At 50.4% G+C, this 22,727-nt stretch overlaps 8 protein-coding genes across 8 annotated transcripts; 3 read left to right on the plus strand and 5 right to left on the minus strand.

The window, feature by feature from the left end:
• Nucleotides 1–354: 354 nt before the first annotated feature.
• On the plus strand, nucleotides 355–1,061 carry PFLUO_LOCUS4374 (60S ribosomal protein L34B; the record flags this gene model as incomplete). The annotated part of the gene is made up of 4 exons (XM_073781717.1): nucleotides 355–378; nucleotides 446–549; nucleotides 581–704; nucleotides 873–1,061. 4 exons carry the CDS (start codon nucleotides 355–357, stop codon nucleotides 1,059–1,061), a joined length of 441 nt encoding a protein of 146 aa, XP_073638444.1.
• A 4,689-nt stretch (nucleotides 1,062–5,750) lies between these two features.
• Nucleotides 5,751–6,993, minus strand: PFLUO_LOCUS4375 (uncharacterized protein; the record flags this gene model as incomplete). Its single annotated transcript, XM_073781718.1, has 2 exons — nucleotides 5,751–6,434; nucleotides 6,496–6,993. 2 exons carry the CDS (start codon nucleotides 6,991–6,993, stop codon nucleotides 5,751–5,753), a joined length of 1,182 nt encoding a protein of 393 aa, XP_073638445.1.
• Nucleotides 6,994–8,213: 1,220 nt separating this feature from the next.
• PFLUO_LOCUS4376 (uncharacterized protein) lies at nucleotides 8,214–9,992 on the minus strand (the record flags this gene model as incomplete). Its single annotated transcript, XM_073781719.1, has 4 exons — nucleotides 8,214–8,231; nucleotides 8,287–8,946; nucleotides 8,994–9,458; nucleotides 9,516–9,992. 4 exons carry the CDS (start codon nucleotides 9,990–9,992, stop codon nucleotides 8,214–8,216), a joined length of 1,620 nt encoding a protein of 539 aa, XP_073638446.1.
• Nucleotides 9,993–10,149: 157 nt separating this feature from the next.
• Nucleotides 10,150–11,740, plus strand: PFLUO_LOCUS4377 (uncharacterized protein; the record flags this gene model as incomplete). Its single annotated transcript, XM_073781720.1, has 2 exons — nucleotides 10,150–11,028; nucleotides 11,078–11,740. 2 exons carry the CDS (start codon nucleotides 10,150–10,152, stop codon nucleotides 11,738–11,740), a joined length of 1,542 nt encoding a protein of 513 aa, XP_073638447.1.
• Nucleotides 11,741–12,522: 782 nt separating this feature from the next.
• Nucleotides 12,523–13,125, minus strand: PFLUO_LOCUS4378 (high affinity glucose transporter; the record flags this gene model as incomplete). The annotated part of the gene is made up of 3 exons (XM_073781721.1): nucleotides 12,523–12,615; nucleotides 12,654–12,949; nucleotides 13,002–13,125. The coding sequence occupies 3 exons, from the start codon at nucleotides 13,123–13,125 to the stop codon at nucleotides 12,523–12,525; spliced, it is 513 nt and encodes a 170-aa protein (XP_073638448.1).
• Nucleotides 13,126–14,392: 1,267 nt separating this feature from the next.
• Nucleotides 14,393–17,589, minus strand: PFLUO_LOCUS4379 (uncharacterized protein; the record flags this gene model as incomplete). Its single annotated transcript, XM_073781723.1, is given in 3 exon segments — nucleotides 14,393–15,685; nucleotides 15,703–16,922; nucleotides 16,974–17,589. The coding sequence occupies 3 exon segments, from the start codon at nucleotides 17,587–17,589 to the stop codon at nucleotides 14,393–14,395; spliced, it is 3,129 nt and encodes a 1,042-aa protein (XP_073638449.1).
• A 722-nt stretch (nucleotides 17,590–18,311) lies between these two features.
• PFLUO_LOCUS4380 (uncharacterized protein) lies at nucleotides 18,312–19,844 on the plus strand (the record flags this gene model as incomplete). Its single annotated transcript, XM_073781724.1, has 6 exons — nucleotides 18,312–18,569; nucleotides 18,626–18,882; nucleotides 18,941–19,085; nucleotides 19,139–19,415; nucleotides 19,472–19,618; nucleotides 19,672–19,844. The coding sequence occupies 6 exons, from the start codon at nucleotides 18,312–18,314 to the stop codon at nucleotides 19,842–19,844; spliced, it is 1,257 nt and encodes a 418-aa protein (XP_073638450.1).
• A 115-nt stretch (nucleotides 19,845–19,959) lies between these two features.
• Nucleotides 19,960–21,743, minus strand: PFLUO_LOCUS4381 (uncharacterized protein; the record flags this gene model as incomplete). Its single annotated transcript, XM_073781725.1, has 3 exons — nucleotides 19,960–20,005; nucleotides 20,061–21,431; nucleotides 21,484–21,743. 3 exons carry the CDS (start codon nucleotides 21,741–21,743, stop codon nucleotides 19,960–19,962), a joined length of 1,677 nt encoding a protein of 558 aa, XP_073638451.1.
• Nucleotides 21,744–22,727: the final 984 nt, after the last annotated feature.

Raw genomic sequence — 22,727 nt, forward strand, 5'->3', positions numbered from 1 at the left:
CAAGGGAGGTTGAGTTTGGGGCTCAAAGTCGCGTCAGGCCCAGTCGGAGATCAGGCATGGACACGCGACTTGACGGGACGGAAAGGATTGACAGGGGAAGATTTAATCGATGGCGATGACAAGACCCAGCCGATCGAACTCCCCAGCGTGACAGAGGATGGATGAAAGAATCGAATCTCGTGACTTGAGCAACTTTTGCTTCCCGAGAGAAAGCGTGGCGGCTCTCCTCATGCGCTAGGCCCAATCCGGCTTAGCGCATACTCGCCAAACGAAACCCACACAAAAACTTCCCGCTGCAATTCATCCTCGACCATCAACTCTTGACGACCACCCGCAGAGGTTCACGCACACAAAATGGCGAACAACAGACTGCAATACGTGAGTATTCTACTCTTACCTTCAAAATCATATTCAATTCAATTCAACTGACTCGCTTTCCTCCCAGCGCCGCCGGAACCCGTACGTTCAAAATCCCAACTGCCTACCCCCCGGTCCTGCGCATTTCTCGACATCCCAGCGGATGCAAATGGCATCGCTCTTCGTTTTCTCGTGCGTGATATTGATTGTGTGATTCGAACAGGTACAACACGCGGTCCAACAAGGTTCGCATCATCAAGACCCCCGGTGGTGAGCTCCGGTACCTGCACCTGAAGAAGAAGGGTACCGCTCCCAAGTGCGGTGACTGCGGCATCAAGCTCCCTGGCGTGAGTGTCTCCTAAACGGTGGGGTGTGTTTGTGTCGTGTGCCGGACCTGAGCGAAATTTCAAAATTCTGTGTGGATGTGCGATCGAGGACCGACACACGACACACCACAAACTCCGACCGTTCTCTCTCACAAAAAAAATTCCACAAAACTAAACATGCATCAACAGATTCCCGCCCTCCGCCCCCGCGAATACTCCCAGATCTCCCGCCCCAAGAAGAACGTCAGCCGCGCCTACGGTGGCTCGCGCTGCGCTGGCTGTGTCAAGGACCGCATTGTGCGCGCCTTCCTGATCGAGGAGCAGAAGATCGTCAAGAAGGTGCTCAAGGAGTCGCAGGAGAAGCCTAGCAAGCGCTAAGCGAGGAGCATTCTACGTCGGTCGGTGTTTGTCTTTTACGGAAAGGAAAGAAAAAATCAGCTGGGATTGGTTCTGTTAGCATCGGAAAGATGAACAGCAACAGCTGGCATGCCAGTCCACGCTGTGGATTGCGGCTACGCAAATGAAACCCATTTTTATTCTTCATGATCGATCAGGTTGGCCATTGCTTTTGAAGTGTTCTTGTCCAATCGGCAATAATGTAGTATTGGTCCTTGACTTTCGCTTCTAGTAGAGCGTTCTACGTAGTAGTCCGAACATCGTCGGCGGATTTATCTCGGAACTTCTGCCCTGATAGTGACAATCTCGACGCTTCGTCTACGACGACTTACCCGACTGATCTCCATTTTGCTCCGCGACAAGGTTTGAGTAGACCAGCATTGCTATGAAGAGTAGTTTCATTTGCCTCTCTAGTCTAAGCATATGGAAACGGCAGTCACAGAGGACTCCATCACCGTCAACATTCTCAGATTTCCTGCTTTAACGCAAGCCCTAACCCAGCCGTGCTGTGGGTATGATTTTGTCTCGTCACACTAAACCACCACCGAATTCTGCAAATTGCTTTCTCCCAACCCGACAGTCTTTCCGGATTTGGCTCTTTATCTTCATTTCATCTCAGTGATATTTACAGTGACCACTGATCTCAGTGTGGTGGAGCTGGTTGACGAGTATATATATCTGATTTTCATCTCTTTATTCCCTTGACTACATTTCTCAATAAACTCAGCTTAGTGACATACATTCCCATTCCTCGCCCGAAGACTCAACTAATTACCTCACCTCATATCATTTCAGTATATTCCCACCATTGAGCTCATCCTCAGTCTATTTATGCCAGACTCGACCACCAAGAAGCAAACCAACCATCACCACTCCAAAATCAAGCATGCAACACAACGAAAACCAGCGGGATCCCTTCTCTTCGGTCATCTTATAGACCAGGAAGCATCTAATATACCCTTCCCGGAACAGGGGTACAGGAGAGGGAAGCGGGGCTGGGTAGCCACAGTCCAGTCAGTGCAAGGATCATGATCCGGACTGGTGTCGCAGATTGACAGAGAGAGTGAACGCGAGAGAAAGAGATAGTGGGAGAGGGGCTACAGGCTAACTAACCAGTGACGAAGCCAGGATAAATCACGCTTTGACGCTTCCCTCTTACGGGTTTAGCCTCAGGCTGTACGCCTAGGCTTACATACATAGCTTGCTCGGGCAGGAAAAATTAACCAGGACAATGGTTCGGTGGGTCTTGAGATCTCATCTGACATCCACCTCATCTCGGGCCGGGGCCACCGCTTCAAGTCGTGGACAGGCCATTTCTGACGCTGACGGTGGCAGCGGGAGAAAAGATGAATATAGATGGCTGCTAGTCAACTACTGTGCACCCTTTAGTGAGAGCACGAGACTAATAGAAAACTGTAACTGACATGTCTTGAAGCTTCCGTGTGCCTTTGTCGATCTATGCATGCGATGCCATATCATGTGCCGTCCTGCGCTTTTTATACGAGATACAGCAAGCACATGGTCTGTCAGTCAGCCGAAGGAAGAAAAAAAGTCGGTCCCTTCGCAGATCCACCTCTAGAACTGCCACTTTGAGTAGGAGTATCATCCTGGGATTTCTCTGCCGGCGTTGCAGGTGACAGGCAGTGGGATAGTATGATGGGCCGGTTGAGCCGATGTCAGGAGTGGCGTTGTGCGAGGCTCGTCGGGGATACTCAACGCCTTTTTTTTATAATATATTTTTTTGCCTTGACCTATTGTGACTATTGTGTAAGACAGGCCCGAGTCGATCGTTCCGATCCATGCTGCTAGCTTGATCGTTGGATCTACCTGCCAGCCGCCCAATGGCATGCGATCCCTGCGCTTCCCGAGTTTTACGGGTGTATTCCCCATGTACTGTACCTCTCCCAGCTACGTGGCAGCCGATGAAATGGCCCCAGTGAATTTGTTCTGGGTACTTCAGCTACGGTCGGCTTTGATTTGGCCAAACAAGGGGTCTGTCCGCGAAGATCCAGGCCGCTCGCGAACCACAATAACGGGTTGGGTTCGCTTCTTGCAGTTAGTTCTCCACACGCAGCCATGACAGACAATGCTGACGGCGAGAAGAGCGGTCAAGTTGGGCTTATTGTTGTTTGCACTCTCTATCTCTCGGATCCAAGGGCCAATGACCTTTCCCTCCCGACGGCGCGCGGGGTCTGAAACTTGACAGCTGCCAATTAGGCCGATCCATCCACATCGCCCAACTGGGAAGAAGGTGAACGCAGATCCAAGTCAAGCGGAGACTAATTAGTGTACTGCGCTATTGAATATGCGGCATTTACAGCCGACGAAAACCCCTGCATTCGACAGCCCGGACTATGATTCTGCATCTCCGCCGTCGGCAGTGGTGCAGAAGGAGGATCTTCTTTGAGCCGAAATTTCGGAACACCAGCCGCCACCAGCCTCGCGCGTTTCCCAGTACCGAGGTACTAAACTCGATAGATCGCAGCAAAACAAGCCACCACGCATGCGGATCTGGGATATCCCCGGCTACGCGCAATATGACAACTGCAGCCTGAACAGCCGGTATTTTTTGTGCCTGCTTAAATCCGAAGCTACTGATGCCGGCTGCCTCTGCAAGAGCGTAGCAACACCAAAGCCACAAAGCAGAATAATTACGAAAAAGAAGAACAAAAAGAACAAGAAGAAGAAGAAGAAGAAGAAGAAGAAGAAGAAGAAGAAGAAGAAGAAGAAGAAGAAGAAGAAGAAACAAAAAGAAAGAAAAGAAAAAAGCAAAAAGAGAACAACAGGGTTATGCGAAGAAGATCGCGCAGCGGATCGTATCCGACTCCCGTACCTTGCCATTGGAATCGTGGCGGGTTTAGGAGCACTGCCGATCGGTGGACGAACCCAGCGACGAATCGACTCTTCTATCTACCTGTCTGTTCTGTCTACTCTCTGACAATCCCAAAAGCCCGTTCCGGCAGGACAAGTGCTGGCAAATGCTGGCAGATAAGTAGTCTGTACAAGCAATTACCGGTGGCTGTTTTCGCCGCACCCTAATGCAGTAATTGGTCTGGCCCAGCGAAGAAGGAAAAGTGTCCAGCCCCTGTGGCGTGGGTACAATGCCTACATTATTGTATGTAGCATGTACAGACTTATCCTACAGTATTATTTCAGCAGGGACTGAATCAAAGTTCACACCTTATTCAGGAACCAAAAAGACACTCTCGGCACGGGCCGGGGGGCACGAATGAAGTACATACCAAGTAAGAATTTAAAAAAAACCACATCAATAGAGTTTTTGACACACGGCTACACTGCAGCTGTCAGTTAAGGAGGAAGAGTGTAATAGTATGTAGGAGCGGTGTAAGTACCACCGCCACCACCATACGCATGCTCGGGGTTTGCGGTAGCACCTTCCTAGCTAGGAATATTGAGGTACCGACAGAGACAGCTGACGGGGCCAGTAGTACTATAAAGTACTGTGTTTTGCGTTCGCTGATCGCCCACGAGCTCGTATCCAACCGTAATTATTCTACATAGCCAATCACGCGAAGCCCTGGAGCTTGACCTGCTTCCTGCAAGTGTATGCATAGGAAATACCGGAAGAGGGGTTCTTGTCTTGTTCTGTTATGCGATATGTCTAGCTCCACGATTTCGAGCCATCTCGAGCTAGGGGATGCGCGTTAGTGGGTATAGGGGTGGCGAAGGTGGAAAGGGAGAAAATGAACAATTATGTGTGCCAAGCTGGACCGCGTTCCCGATGGACGGCTGCAGGGTGGTCGAGAGAACTAGTAATGAGTCTAGTGAAGAAGAAAAAGGAGAAACGGTCCGTTCGGGCTAACTAACGTGGGAAGAGAATGGTGGAAACGAACGAAGCCACTTAGTTGCTTTTCTTTGTTGTAGGACGTCAGCATCTTGTGTCCATGCATAATTACCTACTTCCTCCGTCTGTGATTCGATGGCATACTGGAGTGGGTCACACTATCCACAGACACCGATGGAGGGAGGGAACGCTCATCAGTGTAGTGGTAAGAAACTAGTGGCTATAACCTGTCAACCTGTCAACCTGTCAAAAGACTCACCTAAACGGCCGGCCCCTGCACGAACTATCATAGAAGCGCCGAAAATGGAGACATGTTGCGGCACTACTAAAGACAAAGAAAAAGGCTTAACTAGCGTGACTATTTCCCGCCTATCTGCCGATCTCTGATGACATTTGCTAGCTAGAGCGAACAGGGATTGATGAACAAACGATCAGGTGGGGATCGAGGTATTAGAGATTAACGGTGGACATAATTCGTATCAACACAGGAAAAATAAAAAATAAAAAGAAAAGAAGAAAGAAACCATATGGTACATAACACCCACACTCCACTCTCATCGTTGCAAATCATCACATCGTGAAATCCCATTCTCTTTTTTTTTTTCGTAGTGCACTTGATGAGCCAAAAAGCCAAAGCAGAGTAGAAACACTGAAGAATGCATCATCTAGTTTATTGATCAGGCCAAGAAAGACCCGTCAAAAAATAACCAGAACCCACAATAAATAACAATGCTGAAAAAAAAAGAAGCGCATGCACGTCAGCCTTGGTCGGGCCTTTCCACCACCGAGTCCCGAAAGATTTAGTTAGCTCCTGAACTCCTCACCCGCCCTACCAGGCGCTGAACCAATCAGACGCCAAGCATCCACTAGCGCAGTACGGTGTACACGCCGTGCGGGAGACCGTGCGAGACGTCAGGCCCTGCAGCCAGTCCGTTACTGGAATAATAGTGCAGCCCAATCCAGCTTTGATACGCCGGATCATCAAAGGCCAAGCAACCCCCTCCCATCTCTAGGGTGCCTACGAACACCGGAGCGGTGTCGTCCATCGGCGGGCTAGCGCAGCCGATCACCATGCTAGGATCAAATGGTCGCACGGGTGAACTGTTGGTCTCCGCGGGGGCCATGGTGTGGTAGGCTTGCATCATCTCGACGGGCAAGGAATCCATTGGTGCATAGTGACTGTGATGGGGAGGAGAAGGGTGATTGTGGCGAGGGCTCCGTTGCTGAAGCTGTCGCCGCAGATGGTGGACCGGGGGCCGAGCTCGATATTGTTCCTTTCGCAGTAGCTCGTCCTGGCTCGCTCTGGTGGTGTTCGAATGGCGGATCTTCGCTGCGCTGCTCCTGTTAGCCTTAGCTCCTCCCTTCGACCCTGAATGATGATGCCGCTGGGGAGGGGCAGGAGGACTAGAGCTCTTGGTTCGCTTGTGGTTCGCCTTCCGGTAGCGAGTGGTCGAATGGACGCCGCCTTGCTCCAGTGCTTCATGCGTCAGCCGCCAGAAGTTGGCTGTTTTCTTGCCCGGTGCTGCGTCTTCCTTGATGGGTTCAAATCCCTGTAAAGGCAACCGATTAGAAACATGGATGGTAACAAACTAGTAGGAGAAAAATGCATACTGCATTCATGGAAAGATTGTGGCGGATGCTGTTCTGCCAGCCCTTTGAGGACGGGTCTTTACACTTCGTGGTGTTCTTTTCGAACCAGTTGTAGATACCCTGAAGAGGCAGCCTCTTGTCTTCTGCAGATATCAGAGCCTCATAGATGAGTTTGGAGTATGGCGGATCATCGTTGGATTCGCTAGAGGCAGAGTTTCCCCGTGAAGGAGCAGGTTCAGGCGACGAGATCGTCATTGCCGTGTGGATGCTGTCACCGGACGCCGCCTGCGAGAGATACGACGCAATTTCCAAAAGAGAAGGAGGCGAAGCACGCATTTGCTGCAGATCTAGGATCTCCATTTGGGTAGGGTTATGGTCGTAGTGGTTGGGGTGAGGGTGATGATGGAAATGATATTCTTGAAGAGAAGAAGGGGAGGTAAGAGCCTCCTCCACCCAGCTCAGGTGGTCATCACCGTTCTCCATGTGCTGCCGGTGGAGGCCCGGGCTCAATGGACCCATAGTGGATGGGGAAGTCATCAGGGGAGGATTTGAAGACGTGGCGTCATAAGAGTCCAGATAGGGCGAGTGAGGGCCGAGCGCGTAGGGCTCTGATGAGGCTATGGCGGCGCTCCAGGGCTCCGGATGAAGGTGGTGAAGGGGCACTGGGGATTCTTGGCTGGATCCGAATCTCGGCCAGGCGTCGATGGAGGGACAGGGGTGGTAAGGTTGGGGGGCTTTCACCTGGAGAAGCGTGTCTGAGGGCTCTCGCTGGTCAGTTGACATCTGAGCCAGGAAAGAAGGGTGAGATGGAAATGAGTCCATGGCGTCTGGAAGAAAGTCACGCTTAGTGAGGAATGATTGTGACTAGAGACATCCAGGGTAGTGCATTGGGGGTGAGGGCAAGAATAGAGAAGAGTGATGTGAAGCAGATAGAGAGAGAGAGACGGAGAAGAAGAGACGATGAAGTACAAGAAGTATGGGGGGAGACAAAAAAAAGCCAGACGTGGCCATCCATCGATTGGAGCTGTACACTCATAGACTATGTATGCTGGGGTATTTTCTTTTTCCTTTCCTATTCTGTCTGTCCCTGCCAGCACATAGGCCAACAAGGGCAGTTCGCTCTCTCTTGACCTCTTTCACGCTGCAATTAGCCACACAAACACCACTTCACTTTACCCTAGGCGAAGTCTCGAAGTCTACAGGACACTGAAAAAGACCAACCGTTCCGACAGCCTCTCCAGATGGTCCCGTGGAACGGCGCTGAGTCCTAGTGGCCAATGATCCGGCTGGGCATCGGCGGATCTGGTGCAACGATAGAGGTAGCCAAGTATGGCGGACGCCTGCAGACAAGTCCATAGAAGACATTCTCGAAAAGAGAAAAAGCAAAAACCGAAAACAAGGGAAAAATACAGAGTTTTAGCCTAGACTGCACTCTTTCTTGCCGGCCGGAAGTTGTGAATTAGCCCTGCAAGACATGGTGTGACCTTTTTTGCTTTTCTTCTTGTTCTTTAACGTCTGCTCTGGTAAAACCATCCTGGGCGAAAGCACATGGACTAGCTAGTGGTGTTAGTCAGATTAAGCGTTTTGGCGCCTGCCGCACACCTTATAAGTGGGTGATGTTTCAAGGCCAATCGTCTAGGCGTCCTCACTGGCTGTTCCAGGCGTTGGAAAATATATCCCGCGCCTGGCCCCTCCAACCTCCAACCACTACCATGTGGGAATGACGGGTAGTGCATGTGTTACTTCCGATAATAGATCTGAGACAGTGTCAGTAGCCATCGGAGTATTTGATCTGGAGTAGTAGTGACTGACCCGCTTGAACTGGAAATGGAGCTGGAGAATGCCCTTGTCAAAGGTGCTCTTGAACCCCCGTTCTCGCTTCGCGCTATAATCCCATTCCTTATCCACGATGCGGAAGGCAATGTCCTCATACGGTGGACCAGCCATGAACCGGATGAGACAGGTGTCTTCTTCGCCCGCGGCCGCAAACGATTCTCCGCGCTTGCGACCGTGTTCGCGCTCGATACGGTACGTGGGCGCCTTGGCCTTGTCGATGAGATCCGGGTAGAAGATGTTGAACTTGTAGCCCTGCACAACCTTCGGCGGCGGGTTGTCATGGTCATAGTGCGTTTGGTTGTACTTGTTCCACTCGTACCCCATCTGCACACGGTTGAAATACCGGGGCTTGCGCGGTCGGTGTTTACTGGCCCATTGGGACTTGGAGCTCGTGGTAACGGCCTCTTCGCTTGTGAAAATCTCCTCATTCTCGCTGACACCTTTAGCCAACTCCCGCTCGTACAGAGCCTTTGTGGCCTGCGAGAAATCGTCATTGGGAATGGCTGAGAACCGCGAGGACCCGGCAGCGGCTGGGGTGCTTGTGGAAACTGGGTACGCAACTGCCGAGGGCTTGTCTGCTGCTCGTTGCCGTAGAGGGACGTATCCCATGCGCAGGATCTTCTGACGTTCGCGGGCCTGTACGATTAGTAGAGTATCATTTTCCCGGGGGAAAAGTAACTTACCACCTGATTGAGAAACACCGATTCGTCCATAATCTCCAGTCCTTTATCCTCCGGGCGAATCTGGAGCAATGGGTCCGGATCTAATCCTTCGAACTCTTTAGGGTCGGGTTGACGAGCATCATCCACGAGCGGCGCAAGAGGTGCCAGCTTTGTCCGAATCGATTCCGCCTCCTCGCTCTGCTGATTCCGTAGATCGCGCACGCGCTCGTCGATGACGGCTTGGCAGACCTTCTTCAACTTTGCCCGCGCCTTCCATACCGTCAGACTGCGCAGCAACTCTTCCCAGTAGTCCGTGTCGATAGGTTCATTGGAGTTCAGTTTCCTTTTCACTTGCACCTCCAGTGTTTGGAGTTGTTCGTAAGACTTGGGACTCAAAAGTCGATTGATATCAGCAGCCACGGAGTTGAGCGCCCGCCCTTCGGGAGCAGTGATCTTTTGACGGTCTCGGCAGATGATCCGCATAGTCTATAGACACAGAAACAGTCAGCAAAGAATAAGCCAAACGAAATGATGGTAGCTCACCTGCCAGAAATCGCGGTTCTGCGCGTTGGCCTCCAGGCTGACGAATGTATCGATTTCCTTCTCCAGATCCAGTAGCTCGGGCTGTGAGAGGCCCTCGAACACTCCATCTGGATCAACAATATCCAGCTCTGAGTCGGCAATCTCATCGTCTAGGGGATCGCGCGTGGGATCGATCACGCGCAATGTGACCGCTAACCAGTCGATCGGTTTTGCTCGGCCTTCCTTGACTCTGATCTCGGCCTTCTTCTTGGCCTGCTTCAGGACGAAGATATCTTCCTGCGAAACCCACGCGCGCGCCTGCTCGTCCTCCTGCAGTTGGTTGAGCCGTACTTGGTCTTTCATGTTTCGTCGGGGTTGCTGGGACGGATCCTGTCGATCGCGCCATTCACGGTCATGATGCTTCTGCGGTTGGCGCCAAGGCGGAGAGCGTGAACGGCTGCGCCTGGAACTTGGGTGATCTGAGTGTCGCGCGGACATTGTGGACGTGGTTGGAGGAGCAAGTCGGGGGGAAAGTCGGCGATGGAAAATGAATGATGTTCTGGAACGGCAGATCGACGGAGCCTCAAGGCGGTCGTCTCACTTGGGCCACACCTTCACCCCGACAGCTAACTACACACTGTCGCGCAACGGCGCCATGGCGAAATGGCACCGGCTGCGTCTGCCAGAGGATACTCCGGCACTTCTCGTTCAATACTCAAGCACGCATCGTGGCTATGAACTCTACATGACGGATTTAATCTCCGTCTGGGCCGAACGGCTGTCGCGCGAGGATATCCTCCAAAGAGCCGAGCAAGACGCGACGCCGATCGATCCCGGCGAGGATGCAGAGCAGTTTTCTGTGCTGCTCGACAAGATTGGAGAAGCCCTCCGTGGTGCTGGGGGCACCACCACCCTCAGCAGTGGGTCCCGGGACACGATCGAGCTTATCACGACAACGGAGCTGCCTGCTCCGCTGAAGCCGTTGAAATGGTCGTTTCATGTGTCGACAGAGCATCCCGAGGCCTCAACACAGCACTTGCTGCTCCCTCTGCTGAAAGACGAGGCAGATTGGGAGTCTTGCCAGCGGTCTCTCCTCGACCAGCTCAAGCAGAAGGATTGGGTGCTCGGCAAGCTATTTGACAAGATTGAAAGCCTCGGCGTCGACCTTGGGACTGTGTTTCCCAGTGCAGCTGGTCTGCGCACCGCTCGGAAGGGCGATACACGGTCTGTGGCGGCGAAGGCCATCAAAGGTGTTGCCCCGTTTGATGAACAAACATGGTTGGCCGAGAACCACGGCACTGGGCTAGCTGCCAATTTGGTGCAAGAAATTTGTGCGTCTGAGAAAGATGGCAAGCTCGACAAGCTCAAGTTGCCTCAGGGTAAATGGTGGGAGAAACTTCCACCACATCCCAGAACTACAGCTTCAGCAGGTCCGACAGAAATAGAAAAAGATCATGGCAAGCATTCGGAGCTTCAATTTGCCGAGTCTGAAGATGTCGAGGCCGACGCTGGAAGTGAAGACGGGGGATTCCAGGTAGGCAAATAGATACGAGAGTTTTAGATCATACTGATGGAATTTCCAGCGACAAGAAACACCCCCTCAATTGAAGAGACAAGAAGCCAAGCCAAAAATCAAGAAGGCGGTACCATCTCCACGCGCATCTGCCGCAGAGGCAGACGAAGCTACGGCTACAGAATCCGAACCAGAAGCTGAACCGGCGCCGCGGCGCAGACGTACGCCCATAGTATCTCCTCCACCGAAGCCAGCAGCACCTTCGCCCCAACCTCGAGAAACGCAGAAAAAGCCTCGGAGTGGCTTGGGTGTTATAGGGGGCAAGAAGAAGAAAGAGACGCCAGCACCAGCAGAGCCCACCCCCGCTGAAATTAAGGCTCGGGACGCGACGCCTCCTTCCACCCCTACAAAAATCGCAAAACAACCCAAAAAACTGGGTATGATCGGCGGAAAAGCCAAAGCCAGTGCTCCCAGCAAGACAGAACCGACACCGGAGCCTACTTCTGTGCCATCTCCGCCGAAGACAGCAGCAATGCAAGAGACCCCCAGTCCACCGAAAGTGGGACAACCCAAACCCAAAGAAAAAGCTCCATCTAGTTCTCCTCCACCATCGGCAGTGCCAGCTCCTGAGCCCGAGACAGAAGCGGAGAAAGCTAATCGCAAGCGAGAGGAACTGAAGCGACAGCTGCAGGCAAAGAGCCAAGCCCCTGCAAAAAAGAAGCGAAGGTTCTAACTCTTTGGCTCCTCTCTACATTGGATATAGCACGTATGAAAGAGGTGCGATGAATGCAATGGATCTCCACACATAGTAGTAGGTAGCAGACAGGTGGACTAAGCCCAAAGTATTGAAGAAGAGAAAGCCCACGCGAGGGTTCCCGCCGTTTCTCACCACACATGGGGCACACACCTCCCCAAGCTAATTTACGAATATAGATACTACTGGCCGCCTACAAACACGTGCTGCTGAATCGGTGGATTAGTGCGTCTTCCTGTACACAGTCTACGTTTTACTAGCCCTAGGCCCTGGGCCTCGATTTAATCTGATAAAGAGGATATAGTTCACTTTTTAAACCTGTAAACATCTTTAAACTTAAACAATAGGTGTTAAAGCCCATAGGCAGACTGTAGAAAACTAGGTTGGGGTTAGGGATGCAGGCGGGGGGTGTCAATTCGTCATATCAAGCGTCCGCTACCTCAAGCTCCAGTTTGCCGTTTCCAGCCCCCTCGATCATTTCTTCAAGTCTGTCTCTAGGCAAAGTTGTTTTCTTCCAGGGTTTGACGCCAGACGCGAATAATTCGTCAATATCTAGAATATTGATGTAAGTAAATGACTCCAATTTATTAGTTTGTGGTCGAGGATCACCTTCTAAGCTCTTCTTCTTGGTCTCGGGAAAAAAGAAGAACGCATGGATGCAGGCCACAACATTGAACGTTCCGAAGATAATGAAGGTCCTCCACTGAATATTCTGGAATGCTGGTGGAGTAAAATAGCTATTAGAAAATCCCAAAGCCCAATTAGCCGATGTTGCGATGGATACTGCTTTTCCTCGCAGTCGAATAGGATAGATCTCTGAAGGATAACACCAGGAGATTGGTGCCCAGGTGAAGCTGTAAGTGGCAACTAAAAGGTACGTAAAAGCAATCACAGCAGCTTTTGCCTCGGTGTTAGTCGAATCCATCGTCCAGGTGACAGCACTCGACCCATCAAATCCGCCGGGTACGTAGTGCCCATATTGAGCCATAACACCAGCAGTAGCATAAAGCCAAATCATCATGAAGAATGCACCGCCAATGAGAGCGGGACGCCGGCCCATCCGGTCGAGAAATAGGATGGCAGGTAGGGTGAAGACAACGTTGATAATATACTGGACAGAAGAGGCAATGAGCTTGGTGTTGCCTGTCAGGCCGGCCATCTCGAAGATGTAAACGATATAATAGAGCACTGCAACACAATTAACTTTCAAAACCATGAAGCCCATACGGGCAATACGAACCAGCGTTATTGCCGCTCAGCTGAGTCCAGATGTGCACAAAGATACCGGCCGAGATTCGGTGGATGTTGTCGCGGTGAATGAGCTCTGCCCAACGGACCTTTCCTTGCGACTCTGAAACCGACATAGCCTCCCGAATTTCGGCATACTGAGCTTGAACAATCGGTGCTTGCGGGTTCCCACCACCATGGAGATGTGTGAGCACTTCAATGGTTTCTTCCCAGCGATCTTGGGAGGCGAGCCAACGAGGCGAGCGAGGAATGAAAAATAGAGCAACAAACAGAACGATGGCCGGTGCAATCTGAACTGCCCAAGGTACCCGAAAAGCCGCCTCGCTGCTTGTATACGATGTCCCGAAAGTGATATAGTACATGATGAGACCCTGGAAACCATTATTAGCCTGGTGGCTCAGGTGATTGAGTATGTTACTTACGCCCCAAGTAATGCTCCACTGCTGAAAGCTCAGGATTCGCCCTCTCACATTAGGGAGGCATAGTTCGGCTAGGTAAAGCGGGCCGGTTGATGTGAACATTCCTGTGTCTCCATGTTAGGTCCTATTGCTCCAGAGCTATCGCATAGCGCAATGACACACCGACAGCTCCACCACAGAACATTCTGCCTACGATAAGCATCGCGATATCAACGCTGGCGGTGCATATTATTGCTCCAATAATGAAGACAATACATCCTACCATCATCGTGGATCTGCGACCAATTCTATCCACGACGATCATATTGATGAGGCAGCCCAAGAAAGAACCACCAGAGATACTGGCAGTAATTCCGCCTTGTTGGACTGCATTTGGGCTGTCGAACTTTTCTGTGAAGACCTTTTCACTCAAAATGGCAGATAACGACGAGATATCGAAGCCTTGAAGCAAGCCCCCAATAACAAGAAATGTCGTAATCACATAGATATTGTATATTTTGTATGCCATGTTGGGGGTGCGATTATTTCTTTCAGTTATTTGAAAACGACGCACCTGGGAATCGTCTAAAGTAGTGATTAAAAAGAGCCCATAACAGCTGAACAATCAAGGTTTGGGTGTCTTGCGGCATTACTGAGAGTATACGCTAGGGCGGCCCTATTGAAGCGGCGATGCGGGGCTGATGGGTCGAGCCAATGATAGTTTTTCCGTAGTAGCGTCCTTAGGGCCATAGCGACAAACAGCCATGAGATCGCGACATGGGCCCCCACAGCCGCAGAGGAGCTACCAGTAGCTAGCGAGATACGCGATACCGGAAGACGGCAAGCAGTGTGGCTTGACGACAAATTCACCAGTACAATTGCGCGACAGAACAATCTACGACGAATAGGCGACTAAAAAAAAAGGTATGTGGTTTATTTTCGATAAAGTCTCCGTTTTCCTGCCCTCTCAAAGTCCGATTGGCTCTCACTCAAGCGAAATAACCTTCTCTACGAAGGGAATCAGAGTCACAGGAGCAGTCAGGCCATAGGGTTGGGGCCCATAGGTGCTTGAGTATTGGGCTTGTTCCCAGGATTGCGTTACATTCACCTGAAGCAGCCGATTACGAAGGGTAGACGATACCTCAATTTTCACGTCATTCAATCCCTCTTTCAAGTACGGCGTAATGTCCACAATGGCGTCTGTTACATCAATAGGACCCGTCCATTTGGAATTTATCCATAGTCTGATGGTGTGAAAGACTGGGCCCAGGTCTAGCAAGGCACCGCTGGTTGCAGAATTGGGGTTCCATGTGAATTTGGTTGTATACGTCCCAATTCCCGAGGTGCTTTGGAGGCCGGTGATGTTATACCAAGGAATCAGTTTATCCAGGGTGAGCGTGTGGTACTTGAAGGTTGACGTGTAGTTGGTCCATGGAGAGGGGTTTGGCAGCCAGTCCTGGACAGTCAAATTCCACGGACCAAGCCTCGACGGCTTCATCAAATTGTCAGAGCTCTCCAAAGTGAATTTTTTGCCGTTGCTAAGGACAATTTCCTGATCAGCCGTGGAGGATGAGCGAGCAATTAGGGCGTTGCTAGTAGCAGAGTAGTTCAGATACTCCACATTGGTCTTCACAACATGAATGTCGGGAACCTTGACGTCAGGGAAGAATCCCTTGGGAGCAAATGCCACAATCGTGGATTGGTTAGATCGAAGCTCGACCCAGATGTTGAATCTGTCACCAGAAGTGGTATAGTTCACGATGGGTGTTATCGTACCCGTCCATGCATCGAGCTCAAACGGTATTCCCTTTCCTTTAATAGAGGCTTCCGTCGCGTGGTCCGCATAAATGTCCGAGTTATACACCCAATAATAGTCAACCTTGTTAGGAGCGTCAATGCGGTGGACATAGAGAATTGGACAGGGGGAGAGGTTCTTTGCCGTTGGCTGGATGTTTAGCTCTTGAAGCGCACCAACAACTTCGGCCTCGGTGTCAAGATTCTTGACAGATGAATACTGAAGTAGTTTTTGCATGCTTGTTTTGACATGTTCATCGCAGGAGTCACAGTAATATGGTGTTGTTTCCGGCACTCCGCCAACAAACAAGATTGGGAAGTCCTGTTCAGCCCACTCGAAGAATCTGGTGACTGCTTCAACGGTGATGTTTGTAGAGTTGTCAATAATAAAAGCAGAAAACCCGGGGCCATTTTCAGCCAGCAAGCCATTGGTAATAACAGCGTTGTCCTTCAAGGAATTATTAAAATCGTACTCAACTCGGGACTGCAAGGATAACTCACGAATTTCAGCAGCGACGGACTAACGGAGACGTAGGAGTACCCATTATTCTCAAGAGAATGATCCCAGAAGATGTTCTCGCTCATGCCGTAGTGCTTAATGTCAACCGATAGATATTTGTGTCGATAAATGCCGACATCCACACGGGGCACGCCTGTCTGAAGGATCAACTGCGTCCTCCCGATCCAATCACCCATCTCCTTCACATATGCCCAGCTCGGCTGTCTCGCTCCATGCATTGCCGAATATGTCCATTCAAATGTCGTCAAACCCGGCCATTCAACCTCTGGTCGAATCCCAGAATAAGGATATCCATGGGCAACAATCCGATTCACACCGCCCACATAATTGATCTTACAATCGTTGAGGATGACAGGCCAGGTGATAGCATATGCCTCGTACCGATGAGCACCAAGTTCACTAGAAAAGATCTGCTTGTTTCCGAGCATAGCGCCACCTCCCATTGCGCGAAAAGCATCGATAACTCCATCGAAGTAGTTAGACTCGGTCTCCGGAGCGTCAATATAAGCAGCCGCAGAGACCATATCCCATGGAGGAGCTAGATTTGGAGCTGTCGCGTATGGCTGAAGACTGCCTTGCATATCCCATTTGCTACTCCACTCGGAAAGCCCGGTTAGATGATACTTCTCGTACATCTCCTGTAGGCATTGATAGAAGTCATTCCGGAGCTTCCAGCTGATGTCAGTGCCATTCTCATGATCACTGAAAGCGAAGTAGAAGAAAGAATTGGCAAGAGTGCTGGGTGGCAATCCTGTAGTACCAAAGAGTGCTGGCAATGCTTTGGTTATATCGTAACCTCGTGATTGACGAAAGAAAGACCTCAGCTCATCTGTCCAAAATAGTGTCGCTCGGAATTCCGCTGAATCTTCCCATGCGTAATGGCCGAGCTGACGTAGTAGATCGCCGTTCTCACCGTCCATCACATATTTTTCCGTAAATTCAGTCCACAGATCAGTTCCTTCTTGGCTGTAATGGTCCACAACATAGGCAAACCATGAGGCTGGGTTATCTGGATTTGTGGCATTGTTAAAAGCTCCCTGAGCTGCAAGATAGCCGGTGCGACGTTGATAGAATGTGAAAAGCACATAATCACTTCCATCGGCTGGCGCCTTGTAGCGCAGCTGACTATCCTTGACCAAATTTGTGACATCTACGACACTATCATAGTCGAGTTGAGTCACTCGAGGGTCTGTAGATGGAACTATATCTAAAGTTAGGTATAAGTACGACATTTTTCTAGGATAAAACTTACTCTGGCTCTTCCTTGCCACAATAGCAGCCACAAATTTATTCGTAAAATTCGTGAACGGCGCGTGGAAATCCGGAGCGTTTGCGTAGCCTGGATTGGTCTGACCTGGCGGTGGTATCTCTCCATTGAAAACTTGGCCAGAAGTCAAACTAACATTGCCATAGGCCAGCTCTGTGTTCATTCCCGGAGAATCGGGGTCCAAGATAGGTATGGAGGCTCCCTGAGTTGGACCTAGAGCCAAGTCGATGAGCAAGTCGAGTTCGTCCGCGGCACGAAGCATAGTGTTAAATCTATCCCTCCATCTGTCTCCTCCATAACCGTAGAGGGCTGGATCAACCACGGCGTCTTCGATGCCATAATTTTCGAGGCAGATAATTTCAGCACCGCCGAAGCCTGCCTGTTTGATTTGTTTTAAGTCACCAAATAAAGTGCTGTCGTCAACATCCGCATCCGGAACCCAGTATCGAAGGTACGGTCTGGCTAGACCTTTGGGATCTGTAAAGTCCCCTGGCACATCATACACAATCCAGGGGGCTGGCCGTTTTCCAAAGCCAGAACCTTTCTCTGCAGCAATGACCTTGCTCATAAGAGCAAGACCAAATACTATGCTCGGCCTCATGGCGGATTGACGTTTGTGCCTTATTGGGAACCCTTGTTAAGTTGGGAATGATTGGATTATCGGTAGCATGGAAACTGCCGGGAGACGAGATCAAACCAAGGCCGTGGAAGCAAGCTTCCTGTTGCTAACCTCATAAGAGTATAGCCGTCAAGCAAATAGAATCGCATCATGGAGCATTTTGTGAGCCCATGAAGGTTAATTATCCATCGGGTTCGAATGTACCGAAAAGCAGAGGCTTGCTGGTTTAGAACTTCATGGTCTCGCATTGGGATGGGCTAGCCAGATTGCCGGAGCTGATACCGATTCGTCTGTTGGGAGAACTCGGGATATCTGATTGCTGGAAAAATATCAGCTCCAGGTGGGAATTAGTCTTTCTTGGGTCAAAGGATTGCGGGGATGAGGGGGCTATAGGTATGGGTTCCTGGTGACGTGCTCGGCTTATCACATTCCGAATACAGGACGCTCTAGGCTCGAGTAATGGTTTTGAACCTGCAGTAGCAATTGTCGGAGGATGAACGAAAGAAATTTTGGTGTCGTGTAGGATGACTACGGAAGTTAGATGAACTACGATTTCCAAACACGGCAAGCACGGCGACTCAATCTGAGCTCCACCTTTTACGTCGGCATTTGCGTAGTTGCAGGTTGGATCTTCCTTTATTAAATCAAAATATCCCTTCTTGCTTGTCTGACAACAATCTCTCATGGGCATCTTTTGGGTAACAATGATTCAAAAGATTTTGACCACTCTACTGCTGGCTTTGCCGGTCTTTGGGCACTCGGTAACGCCGCAAAAGAAAACTTGTGTCATTCCTGTTGCAGGAGATGGGCTTGATGACTCTCCTGCCATCCGCGAAGCTTTCCAAAAGTGCGGCACGAATGGAAAGGTGGTATTCGAAAAGGACTCGACATACAGTGTCCAAACCGTTCTTCAACTTCACGATCTGAAGAACGTCGAGGTTGATTTGCTGGGGACGATTGAGGTATTTAGAATCGTTGTTATGTGAAACTCCAGCAGAATAACATGTTCTATAACTAGTACTCCACGGACGTGAGATACTGGATCCAGCACGGTTCGTACTATTACTTTCAGAACATCTCTATCGCCATGGAGTTCTCTGGCGAGGACATCACAATTGACGGACACGGTACCGGCACAATTGATGGCCAGGGTCAGGTTTGGTATGACCTGGCTCTGGGCATCGGAGGCCTATTCGGACGCCCGATTCCGTTCTGTCTGCGGAATGTGAAGAATGCCGTTGCCAAAAATTTCAAAATCCTGCAATCGGGGAAATGGTATGTACTGTCTATGTTTCTTGCGTTCAAATCGCTCCGTTAATTCTCTGATAAATAGGAACTTTGTGATGGTTGAATCTCAGAATATTCTCGTGGACAACATATATCTGTCCAGCACTTCTGACGACTATCAAGCCAACCCAGGCAATCTTGGAAATACAGACGGGTTCGATACCATCAATAGCGACAACATCACCATTCAAGTTTGTACCAAACATAGCATTACATCCCCAAATGAGTATTGACAGATTTGCAGAATAGTTGGGCAAACGTGGGAGACGACTGCGTTAGCTTCAAACCAGGCTCGACCAATATGCATGTCAAAAATTTAACCTGTCACAACAGTGCAGGCATTGCTATTGGGAGTCTCGGCCAATATGATGGAGTGCGCGACGTGGTCGAGAACATCACGGCAGAGGACGTTACTCTTATTGGTAGCCGCAATGGTGCTTATATTAAGACCTACGTGGGCAAGCCCACCTACTATCCGCCTCAGGGCGGGGGCGGAGGAAATGGTTATGTTCGCAACATTGGTTCGTATTGTCCGTATGCCTCTCACGGGTTGGAAATCATTTTAAACAGCTTGCAGTCTTCCGCAACTTTCATATTGAAAACATCACTGCATCTCCAGTCTTGCTGCAGCAGTGCAGTCGGTGGGCAGGTTACGATGTTCCATCATGCGCTGATACCCCGGCAACGGGTCTCTTCTCCAATATATCATGGTCGAATTTCACTGGTCTGTTCTCCATACGATAATCTCAATATCAAGTTGGCTAACAAATTCCTCAGGATACATGAACGAGGCTGTTGGCACAAATTCCATCAGCTTGGTATGCTCGCCGCTTGCCACGTGTGAAGGATTCTCGTACGATAATATCGATATTAAGCCGGCTAATGGGACAGAGGCGACGTACGAGTGCAGCAATGTTGAGGGATACAGCTCGTCTTGCCAGAAGAATTAGGGACTAGAGGTTCAATACAGCGGTTCCTGTCAATAAGAAATAAATCGTTTATTCAAAGTTTCTATATTATTGATTTCAATCTGGCGTATATAAAAAGCCCAGCGAGGTCTTTGATCTAAGGCCCCTTCGGAAGCACGTAGCCCTCTTCTAACTCCTCTCGCCTGTTGACTTATTAGCGACTGCAAACTTCGTCAAAATAGCAATTTCGACACTCACAAAAATACTCCAAACTCGGCAACGTAAGCCATCCAGTATTTAATCAACTCATTGAGCATTTCCGGTTCTTGATCCGCCAAGTCATGGACCTCGCCGGGGTCCTTCTCCATATTATAAAGCTGCCACTTCTCGGGCCCTTTTGGCTTTGGAATGAACACTGCTTTCCAATCCCCACGCCTTATGGCCTGGTGAAAGAACAGTTCCCAGCCCGTAATGTAATCCTGGTCGTGGACGCGCGGGCTGTGGCCCGATAGATGAGAGATCCAGGACCTGCCTTTCACTGGTACCACCTCACGTCCTCTGAATGTGGCCCCTGGATGGGAAATACCTGCTAAATCGAGGATTGTTGGAAGGATGTCCATGACTGTAGTAAATGACTCTGTGATTCCCTTTGCCTTGGAGGCCTGTAGGAAAGGCGGGTACTGGACGATGGCTGGGCAGCGGATTCCGCCTTCAGTCACAAACCCCTTATGCATTCTCGACGGAGCCGTCGCTGCTTGAGCCCAGCGCGGACCATACCAGCAAAATGAGTCGTAGTTGCCCAGATTCTGGACGTCGTTATTGTAGGATTTATCAATGCTCTTCTTAATGATATCTCCCGTCATTGGAATGGCCTCCACGATTGCACCCTCGGCGCCGTTGTCGGACATGAACAGGACGAATGTGTTATCCCACTCACCGGCCGCTTTGATTTTGTCAAGTACTCGGCCAATATTCTCGTCCATCCTATCGACCATTCCAGCGAATACCTCCATCGTCTTAGCTGAATACTCCTTCTCCTCTGCAGACATGTCGTCCCATTCCTTTGTCTCGGCTTCGACAGGGTGTGATTCAACGTTTTCTGACAGAATACCAAGCTCGACCTGTCTTCTCAGCCTGGACTGGCGGAGGACGTCCGGGCCTTCATCATACACTCCCTTGTACTTCTTGACGTTGGCCTCTGGGGCTTGCAGGGGCCAGTGAGGCGCGGTAAAAGGAAGGAAGGCAAAGAAAGGCTTCTCTTTTAGCTCCTTGCTCGCCTCTCGCTCCTCCAAGAAATCTATCAATCTTGTAGAAAAATGATCCGAGGAGTAAAAGCTGTCTGGGAAGTCCTTGGCCTCGACCTTCTTGTCGTCCTCGTAGTATAAACTCGCCCAATGGGCAAACACAGGCGTACCATCGGGCTTCTTAGGTTCATAGGCATAATGACTGGAACCGCCGGGGAGCAAGGCAAACGAGCGATCGAACCCTCTAGCATGGGGAGACCGTTCGGGTGTCAGGCCTAGATGCCACTTGCCCGCCATAGTAGTGTAATACCCTGCATCTTGGAGTATCTCAGGAAGCGCGGCAACCCTGAAGTTCAAGTAGCCTTCGTAGCCTGGCAGCTTAGACCTGGCACAAAGGTCCGTTAGAATGAATAAAACATGTGCAGCTGAAAACTTACCAAGGAACGGGTGGATCGCGGCCCCGACCCCAGAACTCCATCTGTCCAAGTCCCGCGATATGGTTGTCTGTACCCGACAGCAGCATAGAGCGAGTGGGTGAGCACATGGATGCGGTATGAAAATCGGTCATTCGCACCCCGCTGTCCGCCAGAGAGTCGATGTTAGGCGTTTGAATCTCTCCTCCAAATGCGCCGACGTCTGAGAAGCCGAGGTCGTCGGCGACGATCAGTAGAAAATTGGGGCGTTTACTAACAACCATGATTGGCACTTTGAGACTGACTATCCCGAGAGGTGTGGGTGTTTAGGGAGATGGAAGGAAGAGAATAAGAATACGGCGGGTAAAAAGGCCCCATAATTAATACTAGTGGGGCAGCGGATCTATATTGTTTACTGTTGTGGATAAATGTTTTAGAGAAGCAAGCATTCCATCAAATGGGTCTCGTTTGATCTGAGTTTGAGAGACGCGCCTTCTAGCGAGTTGTAGAAGCCAGCGGCGTCACCCAGACTCTCCGAACCGGCAAAAGTCCCGGAACTTGTCGCTCCAGTGAGGAGAGTCAGGGATGACTATGTAAGAGTCACCGTGGTTGTGGATACCCTCATTGTCGTCGAGTGTTCGATCGTTGATCAGTTGCGTGAAATATGTAAGAGCTAGTCAGCGGAGAATGGTGAGTCTGAATTGCTTCTAATACTATGGGACAAAATCTCTCTTGGCCGGTATGATCGACTCACCTTGGGAGCGTTCGTCGCTAGAGCCGCTGATCCAGATGATGAGGATATTGATGGGCTGCAAGTTCGTTGGCTTGACGTAGACAACGTGCAAGTTGTGAGTTTGGCGAGAAAAGCGAAGGTCCGACAAACAGGTATCGAGGTCGTCGAGATTGTAATCGACACAGTTGGTATCTGGGAATCCGCGCGCGGCCAAATCTTCTGCATTCATAGTAGCACTCACGAAAGCGATGGGTTTATATATTCAGGATATGCCTGGGAGGGAGACCAGCTGATAAAAGGTTCTCGAGGACTGTCGTGCCGCTAATCCGACTTGGCCCCAGTTGTAGGGTGTGTCAGCAACCGTTTATGAAAGTGGTTGTGCCAAGGAGGAGTGAGGGAGTAAGAACGATTCGTTGCTTGACCGGGCATCATCTCCGGAGTCTATTCTCGTTTACCTTGAGTATAACACCCTCAGATTATCGAGCAGTGTCTCTATCTAGATCATAATGGCGAGCGTCAAAGGAGTCATATGATT

This window comes from Penicillium psychrofluorescens (assembly GCF_964197705.1).
Source record: "Penicillium psychrofluorescens genome assembly, chromosome: 3".
NCBI classification, from domain to species: Eukaryota; Fungi; Ascomycota; class Eurotiomycetes; order Eurotiales; family Aspergillaceae; genus Penicillium; species Penicillium psychrofluorescens.